This window comes from Chrysemys picta, chromosome 4 (genome assembly GCF_011386835.1).
Source record: "Chrysemys picta bellii isolate R12L10 chromosome 4, ASM1138683v2, whole genome shotgun sequence".
In the NCBI taxonomy this organism is placed as follows: domain Eukaryota; kingdom Metazoa; phylum Chordata; order Testudines; family Emydidae; genus Chrysemys; species Chrysemys picta.
In genome coordinates, this window is record NC_088794.1 from 44,633,240 (window position 1) to 44,657,177 (window position 23,938).

Below are 23,938 nucleotides of genomic sequence, written 5' to 3' on the forward strand. Positions count from 1 at the left end.
AGACACTTCAGACACGAGTCGTGCGGATCACTCGTAGGCATAGGTTTGGCGCAGGACGCGCACGGCTTAAAGCCAGGAGCCTTGGGCATGAGCCCGGCTATGCGCCGGGGGGAAAAGGAGGGAGAACAACCCCCTTAACTCCTGCTAACTATTTACAACTATTTAAAACGAAGATGAATAACTATCTAACACTATATCACAACTATAACTACAACTATCTACAAAATTAACAGATAAGCTAGGGAGAGTGGAGAACAGCTCCACAGTTCCAACGACCGTCAGGGGCGGTAAGAAGGAACTGAGGGGGCTGGGGTATATATCCAGTATATATCCACTCCAGGGGGCTCCACAGCCGACCCACCGGGTGTTGCTAGGGTAGAAAATTCGCGCACACCTAATTGGAATCGATATGACCAAGCACTCGAAGAACTACTAGTGTGTTTATCATAAGTGGGGGGGGGGGAGAGGAAATTAGCTGACAGCCACCTGGATTTATAAAAGATTTCATAATTACAGTGGCTATATTGCAGGAAGAGAGGTGGGGAAAGGTAAAAGACAGCTATATCTCCAAATTAGAAATTTTAACTTATATAGCAAAGATGTTTTCCTAACCTCTTCCATTAACTTCTCAGCATCAGAAAAAAGACTGGCCCTGAGAAAGTAGAAATTCCATGTTAAAAAGGAGGATTGTCAAGCACTTAAGGTGCCAGCCTAGGACTCAAGAGACCTAGGTTCAAACTCCCTGCTCTGGCACAGACTTCCTCTATGACCTTAGGCAAGTCACTTAGTCTCCCTGGGCCTTAGTTGCACATCTATAAAATGTAGACAATAGTTTTTATAGACTTTTATTCCCCATCATAATAGTGCTGGATAAGATAAATACATTAAAGATTGTGAGGGTCTTTCAGATACTCTGGTAATGGAGGCAATAAAAATACAAAATCAATAGAAATGTACAGTATATCCCACTCACTCAGGACCATACGATGAACTGCTCATGCAATTGGTGAGCAGCTGCTCACCAAAAGTAGTCTACTAGACTTAAACATGCTAGACACCTTACAGAAAGGTATGAAGACCACCCAAGCAAGCTTAGAATCCAAGGATGACATTCACCTTTGTGCAGGGGGCCACTTAAGGATAAAGTACAAATTTAAATTTGTATATAGATTTATATATAGTCTCACACACAACTTCTATATAAATTTATATATAGACACACACACAACTTCTGTCTCCTGAGAGCATCACCTCAAAGATGAAGCATCTGTTTGCCTTCTCTATTGAAATTGTGGGGAGAGGGTCAACAACAACAGAAGAAAGTAGGTTTCAGAGTAGCAACCGTGTTAGTCTGTATCTGCAAAAAGAACAGGAGTACTTGTGGCACCTTAGAGACTAACAAATTTATTACAGCATAAGCTTTCGTGGGCTACAGAAGAAGTGGGCTGTAGCCCATGAAAGCTTATGCTCTCATAAATTTGTTAGTCTCTAAGGTGCCACAAGTACTCCTGTTCTTTTTTTAAGAAGAAAGTAGGTTAATTGATGGTCCCATCTGGAGAATAGAAGAATACTAGAATACTTTGGGCTGGTGAAGGAGAGGAGAGGGGAGGGGAAAGATTCTGCACATTGCTGCCTCAAATTCAGCTATACACGCTGGCATGCTATTAGGTAAGGGGGGCATGCTGAACCACTACAATGTTTGTGATACCAGGGAAAGAGAATTTTGTCATGAAAGTGCAAGGGTCGAAATCCAGTTTGCAATCTGTAGACCAATCTGAGTTGTCCTTGTGTATTAAGGTGCATATGCTCTATGACATAAGCTATACTCACCTGATCACATATTCAATTTTTCACAGGTCCTCTGCCTCATTCAGTGCACAGGATGTATGCAGTTCACTGAATGAGTAGCTGTTTAGTATTTTGGATAATTCAAACACAAGGCCACACTTTCTCTTCCTCCAGTTCTCTGTCTCATTTGCTACATACCTTCCAACTTCTGAAATGAATGAGATAGAGCAAGACTCATTCATTATACAACCCTGTTTCATTCCTTGAGCACTGACCTCTCTGTGCACTGAATGAGAGAGGAAATCTGTGAAAAAAAATAATATGGGATCATATGTAATTAAAGACTGTGTAATAATCCACACGCACAAGGAGGCTAAATTAAGGGTCCCATAGGCAACCTTAATTGTATAATTTCCTAACTTCTCAATGCTTTACTTTGCGACCTTAATCTTCTAATATATTTTAATGTGACTACGTTTTTAAAAAGCAAATTGAAAATACAAATTCCATGAAGTGAAACTATATTGACCTCATATGGTTCATCTGCGGAGTTAAACCTTTAGTTCCACAACACATCCCTTTGCAACTTAAGCTGAGTAATGGACAGTAGTACAGTAAAAGCTTTGTTATCCAGCATGTTGGGAGAATGGGGGGGGGGGTGTGCCAGTTAGTCAAAAATTCTGGTTAACTGAGCATACAGAGAGGTAGTAGAGTGTCCGGAGGTGCCCACAGTACCAGACACTGAACTAAAGAAATTGACAAATCTTGATGAGTAACTGTCGGTACCAGGTGAGATGACTTTTGAACCATGGCATAACCAGTATGGAAAGATTCAGCTGGTCACATGCCACAGCATATGCTTCAAGGGTTGATGGCATCGAGGTAGCCTTTTGCTGCCACTAAGCCAACAAAGACAGGATCCCAGAATACTCCCTTCCAGCAGGTTTGATGGACTTTGGTGCCATGGACCTTGATCTCCAGGATACTGAGTACTTCAGTGTTGTCTTCCGGTGCCTCTTCCTTGGTACCGGAGAAGATTGGCATTGACTCTGCCAATACAGGAGGAGCTCTACGAACAGGGAGTCTCTGAGGGTGGGAGCTGGGCTGCCTCCATCAGAAGGTGTTTTAATCTGACCTCCCTATCCTTTTTAGTTCCGGGCTTAAAGTCCCTGCAGATTTGGCACCTATCTCTGACATGAACCTCTCCTAGTCACTTCAGGCACCTGGAGTGCAGGTCACTAACTGTATTCTCGAAGGTATTGAAGCCCGAGAACTGAAGCATGTCCCAGCACCCAGTATCCAAATGGCAGAAACCAGAGTACAAAAAAGTACCCAAATAAAGGAAATTTCCCATTAAAAATATCTTAACACTAAAACTATTAATGAGTACCAACTATATACAATACCCAAACAAGAGAAAACTTGCATTAGCAAGATAGAACTAACAACCATCATGAGCAGTAGAAAGGAACTGATGGGTGTTGGGGGTGGCTCTGCCATTTATATCATCATGCAATAGTGTGAGGCAGCAGAAGGCATATGCACAGCCCCAATGGGATATGGCTGTGGGAAAATCTCTGATGACAATGCACTGGGCACACATACACTTGAAGAAGAATCCCCAGATAGAACAGAGACAGGTGACAAAAAGCAGGGAATGTCCAACAGTTGCTCAGTAGGCGTGGGGGAGATGGCACTAGTTTCAGGGCCTAAGCAATTTGATTGTGGAGTCCCCACTATCCAGAAGGGTATCAGACATAAGGTGCATACTTAGAGGCCCAAAGCAAGGGATTCTGCCCAGCCCCAGAAAGCTAAGGGCATGTGGGATTCAGCATTTGGATCCCCTCACAGCAGTCTGAGTTTCCAACAGGTGGAGCTCAATCAGATATGTGACAGTATCCATAGTTTTTTTTCAGCTGTAAAACTCAGGTAATGCTCATCTGTCTTTGCAAAATTCTTAGTTGGCATTTACAAATGCAATAACTAAAACAAAGATTTCCCTTGAACAAAACTCTAGTGTAGTGGATAAGGTAAAGACTTAGTAGTTAGGAGACTGGTTCTGATCCTCATATTGACTTGCCGTATGACCTTAGGAAAGACACTTAATCTCTGTGTGACTCAGTTACCCCCTCTATAAAATACAGATTTGCTACCTCACAGAACGTTTTGAGGTCTAACTAAATAATATTTATAGAATTTTACATAAGTGAAAACTACTATTAAATCAAGTCAGGGACTAGAACTAAAGACTGCATGATTTTCAATCTTGTGCTTAATGAGAGCATTAGCAGCAGGTGTTTCTGTTTTGAGTAATCCAGAACAACACTTCTTGTAGCAGAATTCCCAGCATGTTGAGATCATCTCAATGGGTGCTATGTATTTCCTTGCAAAGACCACAACATAGATGCATAGGATGATTAAAGTGCAGCATAAACACTAATAAAATTTCATACTCATGATACAGGATACATTTTCAAACGTTCGTAATTGTTATTTTCACAACACAAAATTAAAGAAATTGTTAAACCATGTACTACGTGTCAGACACTATATACATTCCAAATTTAATGTCTCAAATGTTAACCACTTTTTAGTTATACTGAAGAGGAAAATATTGCACCTTTTTATGACAGAAAGATATGCTTTCTACCACAGATTCATAACTCAAACATAACCACGGGGAGTTTGCTGAAACTTTCCAAAACAATCATGTTTGGGCAGAGACCAAGCCTGGAATATTTCAGTCCCAAAGAGTTAATGTTTCACAAAGTTAGATACATCTGAAAAGAGAGACTTATAATAAATACTGTTTTATACCTTAGAAACAAAAGCAGGTATGCCCAAATTCTTATATTTTTAAGCTTCCATAGATTTGAATTGGAATGATCTCAACTTTGTACCAGAGAAAGCGTCTTTAGTGGTAAATATAAAATGCTAAATTATGTTTTAATGAAGCAGACTATTTTCTTACAGATCAGATCTGAAAACTTTTTATAGGTCTTTTAAGTTGGAAACTATGTTTGAGCCTTAAGTGACTCTGGCCTTCTTCTCAAATCACCAAGCTTTTATATTTATTTCAGTTATTATATTTTTAATCCAAAAACTGGTTTTGAAGTTTCATGTACCTATACTGTCCTTTAGAAAATTTACTATAAATGAGTAACTGTGTTGTTAAACTGTGCCATCTACTGTTATAAGTGTGAAATTGCATAGCAAAATTTCAAATCATGCATTTATTATAAAACATACTTTTCTTTTGTGAACATATATTTGATATCTGTATAACTGAAAAATAACTTTTCACTTCAATAGTGGCCCATCACAGTGAGCCATAAACAGTTACTCACTTTCAGAAAGACAAGAGACTGCTGATGGGCAAATAATAGTTGTGTAACCCACTGGGAACATGTGTCTCAAGTTGTTCTCCAGTGACTGGCCTACAAAGGGCTAGCAATTACTTCTGTATATATTAATATAAATAATTCTGTATATGTATTAATTCTGATAAATTCTGTTAGAGATTTGAAGGCCAAGGGGGTTCAAACCCTGCAGCTGATCTATGCTGGGGGATGGTATAGTTGCATGTGACTCACATAGTAAAGAAACCTATTTAAAAAAGATTTAATATTTATAAATTAAGAATTTGTAAATTATTTGTGATTTGTGTGATTCATATTTTCTATATTTTGTTGTGTAACCCTATGGTCAGTGTATATGTTGTGTTCCCCTCTGTACCTAAACTAGAAGATGTTTGTGATAACTCTCAGTTTGAGAACCAAGTTCTTTAGTATAAGCTATAAAGGCTCATGCCTTCAGCTTTGGAGATTATTGGGTCAATCATGGGTACTGGCCAACATGGACGCCATCATACTTACAGGCAACCCACATTTGTATGTTTGAAGGCTGAGAGGTATGCTTAATACTGCCAGTGAAGGGAGAGAGCAATAGTGGAATACAGGCAAGTGCAGCCTGCTTCGGCAACTTCTCCTAGCCGGTATCCAAATTCTGGACATTGATGAGAGGCTATGGAGTATTTTGGGAAGTGAGTGATTATTCAGACTCCTGCATGGAAGTTTTGTTCAACTAACAAGTTATGTTGCCACTGCTAAATAGGGTTGCTCTTGCTGTACTTATAGTAATTTTTAACTGGTGATAAAATGTTAGGCACAAAGATTTCAGTGAGCCGCATCACAGCCTCTCATGCTCATCAGAAGAGCTGAAATAACCAAGAGCAGCTTCAGCTGCATAGTTTCTCCTTCTGATTCCCAGGGCAGGTTACTCCTGAGGGGATTCTGTGCCAAAAAATTAAAAAGTCTGCACAGTATTTTAAAATTCTGCAAATTGTATTTGTCAATAAATAAATGTGGAGGCTCCAGCCTGGCAGTCGGGAGCACAGGCCACTGGATGCAAGAAGGTGGGAATTCACCCTGCAGTCCCCAACCCCTCAGGACAGGGACTCAGCAGTGAGGCTGCACCTAACCTTGACACAGTGCAAGGCCCAGGCTTGCTGCAGAAACACTGTGGGGCCCTGCCCCTCCACGACAGATGCACCAGGTGTGGGCAAACAGGATCCAAGTGTGGAGGGGCTTAGTGTGGGGGAATCCAGGTGTGGCGTGAGAGGATTCTGTATGGGGCAATCTGGGTGCTGGCAGCTCAGTGGGGGATCTGAATGCAGGGGCAATGCGACTCTGCATGGGGATCCAGGTAAAGGTGGTTGGGGTTCAGCAGGTGGGGTCTGGGTGTGAGGGTATGATGCTCAGCGGGGGGATACAGGTACTGGAGGAGTGGGGCTTGGTGGGGTGAGGGTCAGGTGTAGCTTTTTGGGGCTCAGTGGGGTCGGAGTCCAGGTGCGGAGGGGGCTCATTGGGGTGGTCCAGGTGCATGGGGTGGTGGGCCTTCTTAGGGTACGATGGGCCTGCTTAATGGGGGGAGCCCCCAGCTGCTGCCAGAAGACATGGCATGCTGGGCTCCTGTTTCTCCCCCATTCCCTTCTCTCTCCATCCCATCCCCTCCCCTTCTCCCTTCTTCTCCCACTGTCCCCTACCCCATTACTCCTCACTCCCACATCCCCCTCCCTCTGCCCTATCCAATCCCCCTTCCTTCCCCACTGTCTCTTGCTTCCTACCCCATCCCTTTACCCCTGCTCCCCTTGTCCTGCCCCATCATGAGCACTCACCGTTGTACAGAAAACAGGGCATCCAGCACACACAGATGGGGAAGTTGACCAGCACTGGGACCCAGGAGGTTGTGTCCAGCTGCAGAGTCAGTGAGCCGGAGCTGCCAGGCAGCTCTGTGCTTGCAGAAATGGGGGAGAGGGCAGTGGCAGATGATCCTGCCTGCCCCCAATGCCCTGCCTCTGTTTTTTGGGGGGGGGGGCAATGCCCCTCCAATTATGCCCATGGGCATCCCCAGCCCCACACCCTCCCTGTGGTGATTTACCTCTCCCCCCGCTGTTCCGGGCGCTGGAAATGAGGTGTCTGCACTGCCAAGAAAGGGTGCATGACCGCTCTTGCAGCTTCCCTTCCTTCCCCGTCATTTTCTATGGGGAAGCAAAGAAATCTGCAATAGAATATGAATTCTGCAAGTGAGCAGTTGCACAGAATTCCCCGAGAAGTAGCAAGTGCAGCTCCTCTTCTTCCTGCCTGGGTAACTATCCACTGAGATACACTATAGTTGTAAAAAAAAAAACCCAATGAAATTAGCAAACAAAAACTATAGTTAGTGACAATTAAAGTTGAGGCAAAACACACCCTTTGAATTAAAACCTTAAAATCGTGCAAATAAAAAGTTAAGAGGAAAGACTGGCAGAATTTGTGGTTACTTATCTGATTGTTTCCTCTTTTTCAAAGAGCTAGGTCCACAGATCCTCAGAATTGATTGTGTGTGTCATCACCTGTCTGTAGCTGTATGGGCAGAATCAAAGCTGATTGGACAGGTGACAAGTGACTAGCTCCCACCTTCCAAATACCCTCCAGTTTTCAGATGCTTCCATATCTAGCACCTCTGGACTGTGAAACAAAAAACAAACCTTTTGGCCCTCATCAGCACCCTTGCAAAAAATAATATTTGACAGGAAACATTATAAACAACAAGAAAGATTTTTACCTGCTTTAGAAAACTTTAACCATAAGTAAAACAGATCTCCTTTAATGGATGCTCAAGACACATCAGATCTGTGAACCTATTCCTTCAAAGACGGAAAAATTTTCAGGTAAGCCACCATTAATCCTCCCATTCTTTCTTTGGGCTATGTCCACAGATCCTCATTGTGGGATTTTCTCAGCAGTGATAATATTTCTGGAAAGGGAACAAATTAACATCACTGAGAGAAAGGATTCCTTTAAGGAATCACCACAACGTGCAGGACCTGCCTGCCAAAGACTGCATCAGCTGAAAACTGAGTGTCTATCTTGTAAAACTCAGTAAATGTATGCAGGGATGATCAAGTTGCAGCTTTACAGGTTCCTTATAAAGAGCCTGCCCTTTCTCAGCACATGATGCTGCCACTGCTCATGCTGAGAGTGCTTTTATGCCCACTGGAGAATTAAGTCCCTTTGCTTTTGATGCTTCACTGAGGCATATCTGTATCCATCATGAGATTGATTGTTTAAATGCCTTGGCACCGCTTTTCCTTGAATGAAACAAGATCAGCAAGACTGTTTTTCTTAGGTTTTTAGCGCTTTTCAGATCTTTAAACATCACCTTAGATCTAACAAAAGCAATAGTTTCTCCTTTGGGTGAAAAGGATGTGGACAAAAAGACGACAATGTGATCTCTTGTGCTTGAGAAAAAAATCAAATTTACTTTTGGGATCTGTTCACAAAAACACCTTATCCTTGTGGAAGAGGCAGCAGGATGGATCAGTTGACCAAGCTCCCAACTCTGACACTGTTCTTGCTGATATGATAGCAATAAAAAAGGTTAATTTGATAATAATGTAGTGAGATTAAACTGATTCCATAAATTCAAAGGCACCTTCATTAAGGCATTGAGAACAATGCTCAAATCCAAAGACAGAGCTGTATGCACCTTAGGAGGACACAACAGACGAAGTGCTCTAATGAAGCAGCATATGTTGTTATGGAGCACTCTGAATTACTAACAGCACAGAAATGTGTACTTTCAAGGTATTAGCATGGAATTCAAGATCAAAGCAGTCTTGTAAAATTTCCAGAACATGAGATACTTTGTCTACATGATGCTGAATACAACTCCCTCTCCCAGCTTTGAATTTAGATCATATCCTTGAGTGAAACTTGTCTGTGGAGTTTATCCTAGAGGCCAACAGTCTGTTATGGAGATATACCTATCTCATAGAACTGGAAGGGTCCTTGAAAGGTCATCAAGTCCAGTTCCCTGCCTTCACTAGCAGGACCAAGTACCAATTTTGCCCCAGGTCCCTAAATGGCCCCCTCAAGGATTGAACTCATAACCCTGGGTTTAGCAGGCCGATGAGACCACCACAGTAACCATTTCATTTTAGAAATTTCCTTTGAAATGCTCAGCTGTAACTTGCTTGGATCTTGATGAAGAAATGTTCCCTGGGGGTAACAAATCCAACCTTGGATTCAGAAAAAATAGTGGCTCCACTGACACATTCATCAGGTCTGGAAACCAAGGCTGCCTGGGCCAATGGGGAGCCATTAAAATCACTTCTGTTGCTGCCTTCCTGATCTTCTGTATTACCCTGGAGATGATGAGCACTGGAGAAAAAACAAAGTAAGCCCTTGGCCACTTGAGCGACAAGGCATCTATACCTAGGGCTTCTGGCTCTTCTTGCAAAGTACTGGTGAGCCTTTCGATTTCATGGATGAAAAAATCCAATGCTGGAGTTCCAAACAATGGTGATCAATCAGAATGATTCACTGTGAAGACTCAATTCTGATCAATTTTCCTTCTGCTCAGCCTTTGTGCTACTGGTACCCTTAATATGCAATATGACAGATAGTAGATAGGCCTCTGCCCACTTTTTGTAGATCCCTTAATGATTTATGTACACCACTGCCAATGTATTGTCTGTCATTGTAAGGATTTTATGTTCAGCAATGCTGGGGCCAGTGGCTGAAGACCATACTTTATGCCCGTAGTTTTAGAAATGTTATGCTTTTCTTTCACTCTTGAAGGACTACGTCCCTTGAGTCACCTTCTCAGAGAACATATCCCCGCCTTCCAGACTTGCATCAATTGTTATGATAGACCTGTTTGATTCCACCATGTCCCTAGAACCTTTCCAGATTCATCAACCAATCCAGGGATTTCAACAAAAGTGATGTAATGTTCAGCTTCTGAGAGGAGGGAAAAAACAGAAAATTGTGGGGAAGGGACAGCAGGAAGCTCCACAAAGTCCTCAGATGTGTTCTTGCCTGGGATACTATTTCTATCCAGGACACAATTATCCCTAGAGCACTCATTAAAAGATTGCTTACAGACATCCTCATGAGAGAGTGATCCACTGATATGATCTTGTCCTGTCAATAGGCTGACAGAAAAATGTTGTGGCTTTTGTTGATCAGCACTCCAAGAAAACTAGGTGCTGAGATGGCTGAAGCTGACGCTTTTAGAAATTCACTATAAATCTCTGTTGTTGCAATTTTGAGATTATGGTCAGAGTTGCTTGAGTGGACCCCTACTTGGACAGGCTCTAACAAGAACAGTGATACTCAGCCCTGATCTACACTACAAGTTTAGGTCAAATTTAGCAGCGTTACATCGATTTAACCCTGCACCCATCCACACAATGAAGCCAGTTTTTTCTACTTAAAGGGCTTTTAAAATCGATTTCTGTACTCCTCCTCCGACGAGGGGATTAGAGCTGAAATCGACCTTGCTGGGTCGAATTTGGCGTAGTGTGGGGTAGTGTGGTCGCAATTCGACAGTATTGGCCTCTGGGAGCTATCCCAGAGTGCTCCATTGTGACCGCTCTGGACAGCACTCTCAACTCAGATGCACTGGCTAAGTAGACAGGAAAAGGCCAACAAACTTTTGAATCTCATTTCCTGTTTGGCCAGCATGGCAATCTGCAGGTGAGTGCAGAACTCCTCAGCAAAGGTGATCATGATGGAGTCCCAGAATCGCAAAAGAGCCCCAGCATGGACCGAACAGGAGGTACGGGATCTGATCGCTGTATGGGGAGATGAATCCGTGCTATCAGAACTCCGTTCCAAAAGACGAAATGCCCAAACATTTGAAAAAATCTCCAAAGGCATGAAGGACAGAGGCTATAACAGGGACCCACAGCAGTGCCGCGTGGAACTTAAGGAGCTGAGGCAAGCCTACCAAAAAAAGAGAGAGAGGCAAACAGCCGCTCCGGGTCAGAGCCCCAGACATGCCGCTTCTATGATGAGCTTCATGCCATTCTAGGAGGTGCCCATACAACTACTCCACCCCTGTGCTTTGACTCAGTCAATGGAGTAGCATGCAACAGGGATGCGGGTTTTGGGGATGAGGGAGGAGGAGGTTGAAGATAGCTCACAGCAAGCAAGTGGAGAAACCGTTTTCCCGGACAGCCAGGAACTGTTTCTCACCCTGGACCTGGAGTCAGTACCCACCCAAGGCTGCCTCCCAAACCCGCCAGGTGAAGAAGGGACCTCTGGTGAGTGTACCTTTGTAAATATTATACATGGTTTAAAAGCAAGCGGGTTTAATGATTAATTTGCCCTGGCATTCGCAGCCAGTACAGCTACTGGAAAAGTCTGTTAACGTGTCTGGGGATGGAGCGGAAATCCTCCAGGGACATCTTCATAAAGCTCTCCTGGATGTACTCCCAAAGCCTTTGCAAAAGATTTCTGAGAAGGGCAGCCTTATACCGTCCTCCTTAGTAGGACACTTTACCATGCCAGGCCAGTAGCACGTAGTCTGGAATCCTTGCACAATACAGCGTATGGTCCCGGTGTTTGCTGGCATTCAAACAACATCCATTCTTTATCTCTCCATGTTATCCTCAGGAGAGCAATATCATTCATGGTCACCTGGTTGAAATAGGGTGATTTTATTAAGGGGACATTCAGAGGTGCCCGTTCCTGCTGGACTGTTTGCCTGTGGATGAACAGAAATATTCCCCGCTGTTAGCCATGCGGTGGGGGGGAGGGGTGAAGCGATCATCCCAGAGAATTGGGTGTGTCTGGGGGAGGGGGAGGAGGTTAGTTGGGTTTGTGCTGCACGTTAACCCGAAAACCACATCCCCTCCTTTTAAATTGCCAACCCATTTTAAATGGCCAACGGCTGCTTGGTATGGGAAATGAAGGCGCTGCTGTTTGAAACCATTCCCACACGTTATGAAGGTTAAAGAAGCCAAAAGACTTTAGTCTTCCATGACTGCCTGCAAGCCGAATTCTGTTGCTCGGCCCTGCGTGAGTGATCTCTCACACCAAACCTGCATACCCTCAATAAGAGGCAAAATGCGACCTTGTACCGAAAGCACATGTGCTATGTAATGTTAATAGCAAGGTTTACTGTGAAAGAGTCTATCCATTGTTCTCTAAAATGTGTCTTTTAACTACCACTCTCCCTTTTATTTTCCCTCCACCAGCTACAAATGTTTCAACGCTCACACTATCTTCTCCTTCCCAGAGGCTAGCGAAGATTAAAAGGCAAAAGAAATGCACTTGTGATGAAATGTTCTGAGCTCATACAGTTCTCCCATACTGAAAGAGCCCAGCAGAATGCGTGGAGGCAGACAATGTCAGAATCCAGGAAAGCACAATATGAATGCGAGGACAGGAGGCGGGCTGAAGATAATAAGTGGCGGGCTGAAGATGATAGGTGGCGTCAGCTTGGTGACAGAAGGCAAGAGGCAATCCTGAGACTACTGAAGGAACAAACTGACATGCTCCAGCATATGGTTGAGGTTCAGGAAAGGCAGCATGAGCACAGACCGCCACTACAGCCCCTGTGTAACCAACCGCCCTCCTCCCCAAGTTCCATAGCCTCCTCACCCTGACGCCCAAGAAAACAGTGGGGGGGCCTCCGGGCACCCAACCACTCCACCCCAGAGGACTGCCAAAGCAACAGAAAGCTGGCATTCAATAAGTTTTAAAGTGCAGTGTGGCCTTGTCCTTCCCTCCTCCTCCACCCCACCCGGGCAACCTTGGCGCAGTTATCCCCCTATTTGTGTCATGAATTAATAAAGAATGCATGAATGTGAAGCAACAATTACTTTATTGCCTCTGCAAGCGGTGATCGAAGGGGGGAGGGGAGGGTTGTTAGTTTACAGGGAAGTAGAGTGAACCAAGGGGGTTGGGGGGTTCATCAAGGAGAAACAAACAGAACTTTCACACCGTAGCCTGGCCAGTCATGAAACTGGTTTTCAAAGCTTCTCTGATGCGCACCGCACCCTCCTGTACTCTGCTAACTGCCCTGGTGTCTGGCTGCACGTAATCAGCGGCCAGGCGATTTGCCTCAACCTCCCACCCCGACATAAAAGTCTCCCCCTTATTCTCACAGATATCGTGGAGCGCACAGCAAGCAGTAATAACAATGGGAATATTGGTTTTGCTGAGGTCTAGCCGAGTCAGTAAACTGCGCCAGCGCGCTTTTAAACATCCAAATACACATTCTACCACCATTCTGCACTTGCTCAGCCTATAGTGGAACAGCTCCTGACTACTGTCCAGGCCACCTGTGTACGGCTTCACGAGCCATGGCATTAAGGCTGGGTCCCCAAGGATAACTATAGGCATTTCAACATCCCCAACGGTTATTTTCTAGTCTGGGAAGAAAGTCCCTTGCTGCAGCTTTTGAAACAGACCAGAGTTCCTAAAGTGCGAGCGTCATGTACCTTTCCCAGACATCCCACATTGATGTTGGTGAAACGTCCCTTGTGATCCACCAGTGCTTGTAGCACCATTGAAAAGTACACCTTTCGGTTTATGTACTCACTGCCTTGGTGCTCCAGTCAAGTATATTCATATTTTAACAGTATGGTTTAATGTGTATATATATACACATTATTATATATATATATATATATTATTCTCACATTAAAATGACTTATTATTTTATCAACTACAATTGGTTAACAACATAGTAAAAGCATTGTGGATTGTTAATAATTAAATCACAGTGTTTTAATATCACGTGCTGCAGATGCATCAAAGAGCCTCTTGTGCCTTGAGAGCCACAGTCTATCATTGAACTAGAACATCTTCCAGGAAAAACTACCTCTGTATCCGCTTCTGCCTGAGAACAGCCACCAAAAAGACAAGAACTTTTGTGAACACTCGAGGCATGGATGGCACCCTGAAAAGCAGCACTTTGTACTGGAAATGATAGGCCTCATGAGCAAATCACAGAAGCCTTCTGTGCACCTGTTGAACCAGCACATGAAAGTAGGCCTCCTTGATTGACATAAGGTAATCCCCGGGAAAATCTCTGTCACTGTCAGCTTCAAGGTCTCCATTTTGAATATGGTCCTCCTAGTGCACTTTTCAGATATTTTAAATCTAACACAGTTCCATCTTTCCCAGATCTCATTTACCGGGAAAAAGACTGGTCAATTGCCACATGAAAATAAGCATTTAAATCAAGAGCATCATATACTCCTGGGGGAATTCTGTGCCACTGCACATGCAGAGAATTTATGTCCCCCACAGATTTCTTTGCTTCCCTGCAGAAAAACGACTTTCTGACGGGGAAGCAAAGGGAAGTCACAAGAGCGGATATGCGACCCTCCCCAGCAGTACGTTTTGGATGCTCAGGGCAACTGGCAGAGAGAGAAATCACTGTGGGACAAGAGGTAGGACTGGGGAAGACCTGGCTGGTGACTCGTACGCTGCGCTAGGCTCAGCTGCTAGTCTGGTCTGAGGAAGACGGGACTTCCTCTTCCCCTGCACGGCATCCGGGGCTGGGTCAGACCCACCCCAAGATTTCTCCCTGGCTACAAGAACTCTACAAACTCCTTTTCCCCCACCCCACCCCACCCCCCGCTTTCTACACCCATTGCTCCTCAGCTGCAGGGGGAGGGATCCCTGTACAGGGAAATGTTCGCCCATCCATCCACCCACCCAACCCCTGTGCATCCAGATCCCCTCATACCCAGACCCTCCCACTAAGCCTCACCCACCCACACTCAGAACCCCCCGATGAGCCCCACACCCCCTGTACCCAGATCCCCACCTCACTAAGCCCCAACCAGTTGCACCTGGATCCCCACCCCACTGAATCCCACTCCCCCAACTTCTGGACCCACCACTGAGCCCCCCACATCCAGACCCCCCGTGCAGAGCTCTAACCCCCCCATATCCAGACACACACCCCCCACTGAGACCCAATTACCTTCACCCCCGGCAGAGTCCCATTACCATTGCACCCAAAAAAAACCAACAAGCCCCTGTACATCCAGATCCCCTACTGAGCTGCCCATACCCAGACTGCCCCACAGAGAACCCTCTCAACCCACACCTGGATCCTCTCACACTACGTCCCCCCACACTTGTATCCTGTCTTGCTGAGCCTGCCTGCCCACACCTGGTGCACCTGGCATGGAGGGGCAGGGCCCTGGGGTGTTTCTGGGGTAGGCCTGGTCCTTGCACTGTGTCAAGGTTAGGTGCAGCCTCACCGCTGAATCAGTGTCTTGTGGAGCGGGAGCTGCACAGTGATCTCCCATCTCTGTGCAGCCAGTGGCCTATGTTCCCCAATGCCATGCTGAGACCTCCACATTTATTTGGCAAATAAAATTTGCAGAATTTTGAAGAATTTTAAAATATTGTGCACAGAATTTTTATTTTTTTGGCATAGAATGCACTCAGGAGTAATCATACCAGTCCCTTGGATCTAAGGAAGGGATAATAGATGCTAGAGTGACCATCTGGAATTTCATTTTCTTCAAGTACTTGTTTAACAGCCTTACATCTATAAAATAGGCCTGATATTTCCTTTTCTTTTGGGATTATGAAGTAATGTGAATAAAATCTTCCCTTTGAAGAACATGGGAACGTCCTGTATGACCCCCATAAGGAGGAGAGACTCCTGAAGTAGCATGCTCTTGTGAGAGCAGACCCTCAAGAGGAATGGGGAATAGTGGTGGGAAGGATGGGGTCAGAAATAAATTGTAGGGTGTATCCCAGTTCCACCATGCTTAAGACCCACTGATCTGGGGTGATGCAGGTCCACGCACTTAGGAAGTGGGATAGATGGTTGGCAAAAATAGGGGTCTGGAAAGATGGCACTGTGGTGTGCCATCTGTGGAGTGGTATGCTGCTCTCATCCAACAGGTCAAAATGATTGCTTAAATGATCAAGGATCCCTAGAAGAGCTGGCAGCTGCAGAGGAGGGTGGAGACGGAGGATGCCTTTTGTAACCCCTACTCCTCCTTTTGGACAGGTCCTTGGAATGTGGCAAGAAGGGCTGAAATCACTGGGAATGCAGTAGGTGGAACTGCTTTCTTTTTGTTACGGGTGTATAGATCCCCAAGACTTAAGGGTCACCCTTGAATCCTTACAGCTGTGGAGTCTGTCAGCACTTTTCCTGGAAAACAGCAAGGTGCCCTCAAATGGGAGGCCCTGAATTGTTTGTTGAACCTCTGGGGGGAGGCCTGATGCCTGCAGCCAAGATGAATGCTGCATTGTGATGGCAAAGGCCATAGCTCAATCCACAAAGTCTACCACATCCAGGCTCACCCGCAATGCCATTCTGGCAACTAGTTTGCCTTCCTCCATAAAAGCAGGGAACTCCTGCTTTGCATCATCAGGAAGTTTGTCTTTGAACTTCAGGATATTATCCCACAGGTTGAAATTGTAATGACCCAGCAGAGGTTGCTAGTTCACAATCCTGAGCTGTACCTTGTGGAATAAAGTTTCCTGCTAAACAGATCTCGTTTTTTCTCCTTCCTTTCCCTTTGGAGCAGAAGCCTGGTGTTCTTGCCTCTCCTTTTGTTGGTGACTGCAACTACCAGAGAGCCTGGAGGAGGGCTGTTGTTAAAGTGTTTGAATCCCTGTGAAGGGACATAATCTCTCTTCTCCACCCCTTCAGTAATGAGGGGCAGAGAAGAAGGGGTCTGCTATAACATCTTGACAGGCTCCAGGATAGCCTCATTAATAGAGAGAGCTACCCTAGATGGTCCTACCAAGGCTAAAATGTCTACAAGCCTGTGTGATCTTTCTTGTACCTATTCTGGCTGGATAGCTAGAGCTACAGCCATGTTCCTCAACAAGACTTGATGAGCACTAAAATTATCAGGAGGGAGAGAGATAGATTAGGCCATTGCTGCCTCATCAGGTGACTAAGAAAAAGAGGCTAAAGGTGGGTGAGGACATCCCTCCTCCAATTCTTCTATAGGGGATTCCTGGGCACGCAGCTCCACCTACACAGTACTGATCCCAGTACAGGGAGAAGGAAGATGGTGACCTTCCTTCAGATGTTCCCAGTACTTTGTTGATGTAGAAGTGTGAGAAGGGAGCAGAGAGGTTCTGGAATCTGGTGGGAAGCCCCAGTGGGTCCAGTAGGGTGATTGGTATGAAGGTGAGACCCAGCTCTGTGTAGGCCATTGGCTCTTAGAATGCTGAAGCTGGTACCACGATGGTCAGGCAACTGCACTCGGGCTACAAAGGAGCCAACTTCTGAGTCCGATGAAGAGTCTGTTTCCTCTGACCACAGGGGAGCTGAACCCCCCTCTCCTTCAAACCTCTGTCGCTGGTGATGGAGTTACTACTACTGCCCCCCTTGTAACTATTAACCCAGTGGTTAGAGCTACCACCCAAGATGAAGGAGAGCTGGGTTCAGTCCCTTGGTCTGCCTGATGTGGAAGGGGTCTCCCATCTCCCAATCTTTTCTATTGAAGCTGTTCCACTTTTTTATAAATATTGGCATAGGGGGACTAGAACCTAAGTCTTCTACTTCACAGATAAGTGCCCTAGCCACTGGGCTACAAAGTCACTCACTCTGTTACTGGCCCAATGAATATTTATTTTTCTAATTACTAGGCTAAAGGTTGATTTTCTTCTCTGTTTTTCTTGAAAAAGGGCTGACCTGGCTTAGGACTATTCTCACACTTCTTATCAAACTGTCTGTACTGGGCTATCTTAATTATCACTTCAGAAGTTTTTTTCTCTTACTTAATTGGCCTCTCAGAGTTGGTAAGACAACTCCCACCTGTTCATGCTCTCTGTATGTGTGTATATATATCTCCTCAATATATATTCCACTCTATATGCATCCGAAGAAGTGGGCTGTAGTCCACGAAAGCTTATGCTCTAATACATTTGTTAGTCTCTAAGGTGCCACAAGTACTCCTGTTCTTTTTGACCTGGATTAGGCGCCTAACTCCATGAGAGATTCATGACTGTGAATCCTGTATGAGAGAAGCTCCTCCCTCCAACTCAGACTCAAGCACCTAAATCCCCTGGAGCAACATGGCTTTGGCCACACCCATCTCCTCAGCATTTACCTACTGACTAATTTAGGTGTTGCAGTACCTAAGTTCCCCTTGTGAGCCCTATCTTAGGTAACTATTTAGAAACTGTGTAGTGATAAAACAGACTAGTTTATGTTAGATAAATTATTCTTCATTTTCTACAAAAACTGCTATGTCATAATACCGGCTATGACTGGGAGCTTCACTCCACACCAGAATAATTTGATGTCTGGGTCTTATGGATAAATGAATCTATATGAGAACAAAATATTATTAACTTGAAATATATTAATATATTGTAGTTTATGCTGGAGTACCTCTAGCAAAATTTCCAGAATTCATTCAATTATGACATTGTACATAAACTCCTTTATCTAGTCCAATTCAAACATTAGATATATAAATGTAGGTTATTTTACAGTGGTAAAATAAATGTAAATGCACCGATTGGACGTTTACCTTGAAGTATTGTATTCTTGATGAGGTCTCTTGCCATTATTGCGTTCCCACCTAGAAGATGACTGTTCAATAGATGGCAGGCCAGACGCTCCTGAACTTCGTCTCAACTGTGGTGTTGGTAAACTATTCCTGCTATTTAATCCCTGTTGAATAATTTAACAACAGTTAAAATTTCTCTTATTGAAAGCAGACAGTTTTATGATTTATTATTTCTGCAGGTGGTGTATGAAATTATTTTTGTTAATATGTTCAAAGAAGTAGGAAGTATGGTATCCTGTGTTAGAAACATACTGATCTCAAAAATTTGAAAAAGGCTTATTTAGGAATAGTCTATTCGAGAGAAAGATATCTATTTTATTTCTCATCTTCTCCTCATCCCATAATAAAAATAAAATCTAAGATATTTGTCCTTGGGAATTCATCTGTTCCAGCGATTATTCCTCACATGAAGTCACATAATTTAGAGCTGAAAAAGATCTATTATCTAGACTATCTTTTTGCAAATATAGGATTGCTCCTTACAGTACATTTTCTAGTATTCTTCCTAGGTAAAGCACCTATGTGACTTCTGAACCTAAGTCCCATTTTCAAAAGTAACACAGGCTTCTAAGGATCTGTCTACACTGCAATGTAAACCCAGAGTTAGTGGGACTCAAGTCAGCTGACCCTGGGTTACAGAATCCAGAGCTTGAGTCTCCACTGATTGTTAACCATATGTTAAGAATTTTCTAACCTGAGTTAGGACCTGTGTCTCTGGCATCCACACTGCAACATACAGACCTGAGTCAAACCAGCCATATCCCAGACTCTTTAGCGCACTTCCAAAATGTGTCCACTCTTGCCCTTTGACCATGATGCACTGTGGGAAAACTTTACTTTCCACGCTGCATATTAGAAGAAATTGGAACAGCCCGCTAACCCATCTTGCTGAGTAGTCATTTTGGTCTGTACACTCCCAGCTACTAGAACCAGCAACATGGAGCAAACGCCTTTTCAATAACTTCTCTTGCTTGCATGGTCATTCCTGTGTCAGGAAACGGGCAGAGCTTCTGTAAGATGCTGGTGCATATTTCATCAATGTTTTCTGACCCACCAAAATCACCTCACAGAGCTTATGATGGAGCAGGAGGAAGAGGACCCTACCATGGCAAACTTAAACTGACTGATGCTGCTCATGGCACTGTGTATAGCTGCTGATGCTCCCAATGTAGGTGCTTCTGATGCAGGGCCACAAGCACAGAATGGTGGGATCACATTGTCATGCAGACCTGGGATGACCAGCAGTGAGTCCAGAACTTTCGCATGAAGAAAGCTACATTTCTGGAGCTTTCTGAGCAGCTTGCCCCAACCCTCCAGCATCAAGACACATGCATGAGGGAACCCTTGCCAGTCAGTACGTGGGTTGCTATAGCCAGTTGGAAGCTGGCTACCCCAGATTGCTACAGGTCCGTTACCCACCAGTTTGGTGTTGGGAAGTCGACTGTGGTAAAGTGGTGGCGGAGGCTTCTGAGACAATCAGGCATGGGGGTTTATCCCACGGTGGAGGGCATAAAAGATATTCCTGAAGTAACTGCTGGCTTTGAGAGAAAGGGATTTCCAAACTGTGTCGGGAACACTGATGGGACTCGTGCCCATAGTTTTCCCTCCTCAAGGAGCTCATGAGTACATCAATAAGAAAGGATTATTATGCAGGACCTTGTGGACCTCAGAGCTTGATTTATGAATGTCAATGCAGACTGCACTGGGAAAGTTCATGATGCCAGAGTTTTTCGGTTGATCAGGAGTCTACATTCACAGACAGGTTAGAACATTTCCCACCAAATAATGTCATAATATATAGTTACTGTCCCCACTGTTATACAGGGGGACCCTGCATATGCCCTTTTGCCTTGGTTTATGAAATCATACCTGATGTAAGAGGCGCTGGCAAAAGATGGCTTAATTACACACTCCAAAAGTGTTGAATGTGCTTTTGACAGATTGAAATCCTGTTGGAGATGTCTACAGACACATTTGGATGCCAGTGAAATCAAGGCTGTCTGTGTTAGTGTGGCTTGCTGTGCTCTTCACAATCTTTGTGATATCGGAGGTGAGCCATTTCCCTCTGAATGGATCCATGACAGAGGACAGTTACCTGTTTCGTAACTGGCGTTCTTCGAGATGTGTTGCTCCTGTCTATTCCACAGTAGGTGTGCGTGCTCGCCACGTGCACCGGTGCACGTGGCGAGCACTAAGTTTTTCCCTTAGTAGCATCCATAGTGGGGGAGGACCGCTGCAACCCCTGGAGTGGCGCCGACATATCGTGCCATAAAGGGGGCTGCGTGCTCCCCCCGCCCTCAATTCCTTCTTGCCAGACAACTCCGACAGAGGAGAAGGAGGGTGGGATGTGGAATAGACAGGAGCAACACATCTCGAAGAACGCCAGTTACGGAACAGGTAACTGTCCTTTCTTCTTCGAGTGATTGCTCCTGTGTATTCCACAGTAGGTGACTCCAAGCTATACGGAGGTGGGTAGGAGTTCTAAATGATAAGTGTTAAGGGTTACCCGGGCAGAGCACTGCCTTACCAAACCCAGCGTCATACCTTGCTTGGGAGACGATCGCATAGTGCGATGAAAAAGTGTGGACAGAGGACCACGTAGCAGCCCTGCAGATGTCCTGAATAGGGACATGAGCCACATAGGCTGCTGACGAGGCCTGGGCTCTCGTCGAGTGCGCCTTGACAACAGAAGGTGGGGGAACCCCAGCCAGTTCATAACACATGCGTATGCATAAGGTGATCCAGCGGGAGATCCGCTGGGTGGAAATCGGTTGCCCTTTCATGCGCTCGGCCGTAGCAATGAAAAGCTGAAGGGATTTCCGGAATGGCCTCGTTCGGTCTAAGTAAAAGGCCAGCGCCCTACGCATATCTAGCATGTGTAGGCGTCGTTCCTCATTGGAGGAATGGGGCTTAGGACACAGGACTGGCAGAAAAATGTCCTGGTCCATATGAAACGTCGAGACCACCTGCGGCAGGAAGGCCGGGTGTGGGCGAAGCTGGACCTTCCCCTAATGGAAAACAGTGTACGGGGGTTCAGAGGTCAGGGCCCTAAGTTCCGACAACCTGCGGGCTGAGGTGATAGCCACCAAAAACGCCACTTCCTCTGATAAGTGGGACCAGGAGCACGTGACCAGAGGCTCAAAGGGTGGCCCTGTGAGGTGTGACAATACCAGGTTCAGGTCCCACGGTGGGACTAGGGGTCTAGCATAAGGGAACGCTCTGTCCAAACCCTTTAAAAACCTGGAAGTCATATGGTGGGAGAACACGGACTGTCCCGCCACCGGAGGGTGGAAGGCCGAGATGGCCGCCAGGTGCACCCTGATCGAGGAGGGGGCCAACCCTTGGGTCCTAAGGGACAGGAGGTAGTCCAGGACCAGCTGGAGCGGAGCAGACACGGGGGAGGAACCTCTCTCCCTCGTCCATATAGAAAACCAATACCACTTAGCCAGGTAGGATCTCCGTGTGGACGGCTTCCTGTTCTCAAGCAGGTCCCGTCTAACAGCCTCGGTACACCTCCCCCTCCTCCACATCTAGCCACGGAGCAGCCACGCTGTCAGGTGGAGCGGGGCCAGGTTGGGATGAAGGAGACGACCTCCCTCCTGTGAGAGGAGGTCCGGGCGGAGCGGCAGCCTGCGAGGGGGGGCCGCCAATAGTTGTAGTAGGGTCCCGGTACCAGTGCTGACGGGCCCAATCCGGGGCTATCAGGATAATCCTTGCCCCGTCTGATTTCACCTTCTGTAGGATCCTGTCTATGAGGGGAAAAGGCAGCAAGGCGTACATCAGGGGCCCCGACCAATTGAGCAGGAACGCGTCCGTCATGGCCCCATCGCCCTCTCCCACCCTGGAGCAGAACCTGGGACACAGGCGATTTTGGGCATTGGCGAACAGGTCTACCTGGGGAGCCCCCCACTGTAGGAAGATCCACTCCGCTACCGCGCTGTGTAGGGACCACTCATGGCTGTTGCGAGAACACTCTGCTCAGGCGATCCGCGAGCATATTGCTCTCGCCAGGTAGGTGGAACGCTCGGAAAAGGATGTCGTGGGCTATACAGAACTCCCGCAGGAGCTGGGCTTCCTGGCATAAGGCCTTGGAGCGTGTGCCCCCTTGCCTGTTGATGTAATACACAGAGGTTGTATTGTCCGTGAGGACTCTGACCATTTGCCCCTGTAAGCACTGGCGGAAATCCACGCACGCCAGGCGCACTGCCCTGAGTTCCCAGACATTTATGTGCAGGGTCAGTTCCTTGGGTGACCACATACCCTGGGTCCTGAAGTCCCTCACATGGGCTCCCCAGCCCAGGTCCGAGGCATCCAACACTAGATCTAGCGACAGAGAGGGCTCTTGAACGGGGATACCCTGGAGCATGTTGCTCAGGAGGGACCACCATCGTAGGTCTGCCACCACCGTTGGCGGCACCATGACGACCTTGTCCAGGCCATCCCTGGCCTGGGAGTACCGGGAGGCCAACCAGAGTTGGAGGGGCCACATCCGGAGCCTGGCATGTCGCACCACCAAGGTGCACGCAGCCATGTGGCCGAGGATTTGAAGGCACACCCGAGCCATGGTCACCGGGAAGACCTTGACCGAGGCGATGAGGCCTTTGAGCGCCTCGAACCTTTCCCTTGGAAGAGAGGACATGGCCACCCGGGAATCTAACAGCGCTCCTATGAATTCTATGCGCTGGACCGGTACTAACGTGGATTTTTCCTCATTTACCACTAGGCCTAGAGCTGAGCAGGTGCGTAGCAGGAAGGTTATCTGCTGCTGCACCTGGGACCGGGACTTGCCCTTGAACAGCGAATCGTCCAGGTAGGGAAAGATCTGCAGCCCTCTCCTCCTGAGGTGGGCCGCTACCACCGCCATACACTTCGTGAAGACCCTGGGGGCCGTCGAGAGGCCAAAGGGGAGGACCGTAAACTGGTAGTGGTCCTGACCCACCAGGAAACGGAGGAAGCGCCTGTGACCCTCGAAAATGTGGATGTGAAAGTACGCATCCTGGAGGTCCAGCGCTGCAAACCAATCCCCCGGGCCTAGGCAGGGAATAATAGAGGCTAGGGACACCATGCAGAATTTGCAGCGAACCAAGAACTGTTTGAACTTCCGCAGGTCGAGGATGGGCTGAAGCACGCCCTTCGCCTTCGGGATGAGGAAATACCTAGAATAGAATCCCTTGCCCCGGAATTGCCAAGGTACCCTCTCCACAGCTCCCAAAAGGGGGAGCGCTGTACCTCCTGATCTAGAAGGAGCGCATGTTCCGGGTCCTCCCTGGACGGAGGGCAACTGGGAGGGGGCGAAAGAACCTG

The 23,938-nt window shown here is 46.3% G+C and overlaps 1 protein-coding gene across 2 annotated transcripts in view; it reads right to left on the bottom strand.

Moving 5' to 3' along the window:
* The window catches only part of PDE3B (phosphodiesterase 3B), a 286,919-nt gene that overhangs the window by 79,147 nt on the left and 183,834 nt on the right, over positions 1-23,938 (bottom strand). For both annotated transcript variants that reach the window (XM_065592128.1, XM_042858840.2), the window contains one exon: positions 18,596-18,738. In XM_065592128.1, coding sequence (XP_065448200.1) covers positions 18,596-18,738 — 143 coding nt within the window. The remainder of the gene's footprint in view (positions 1-18,595; positions 18,739-23,938) is intronic.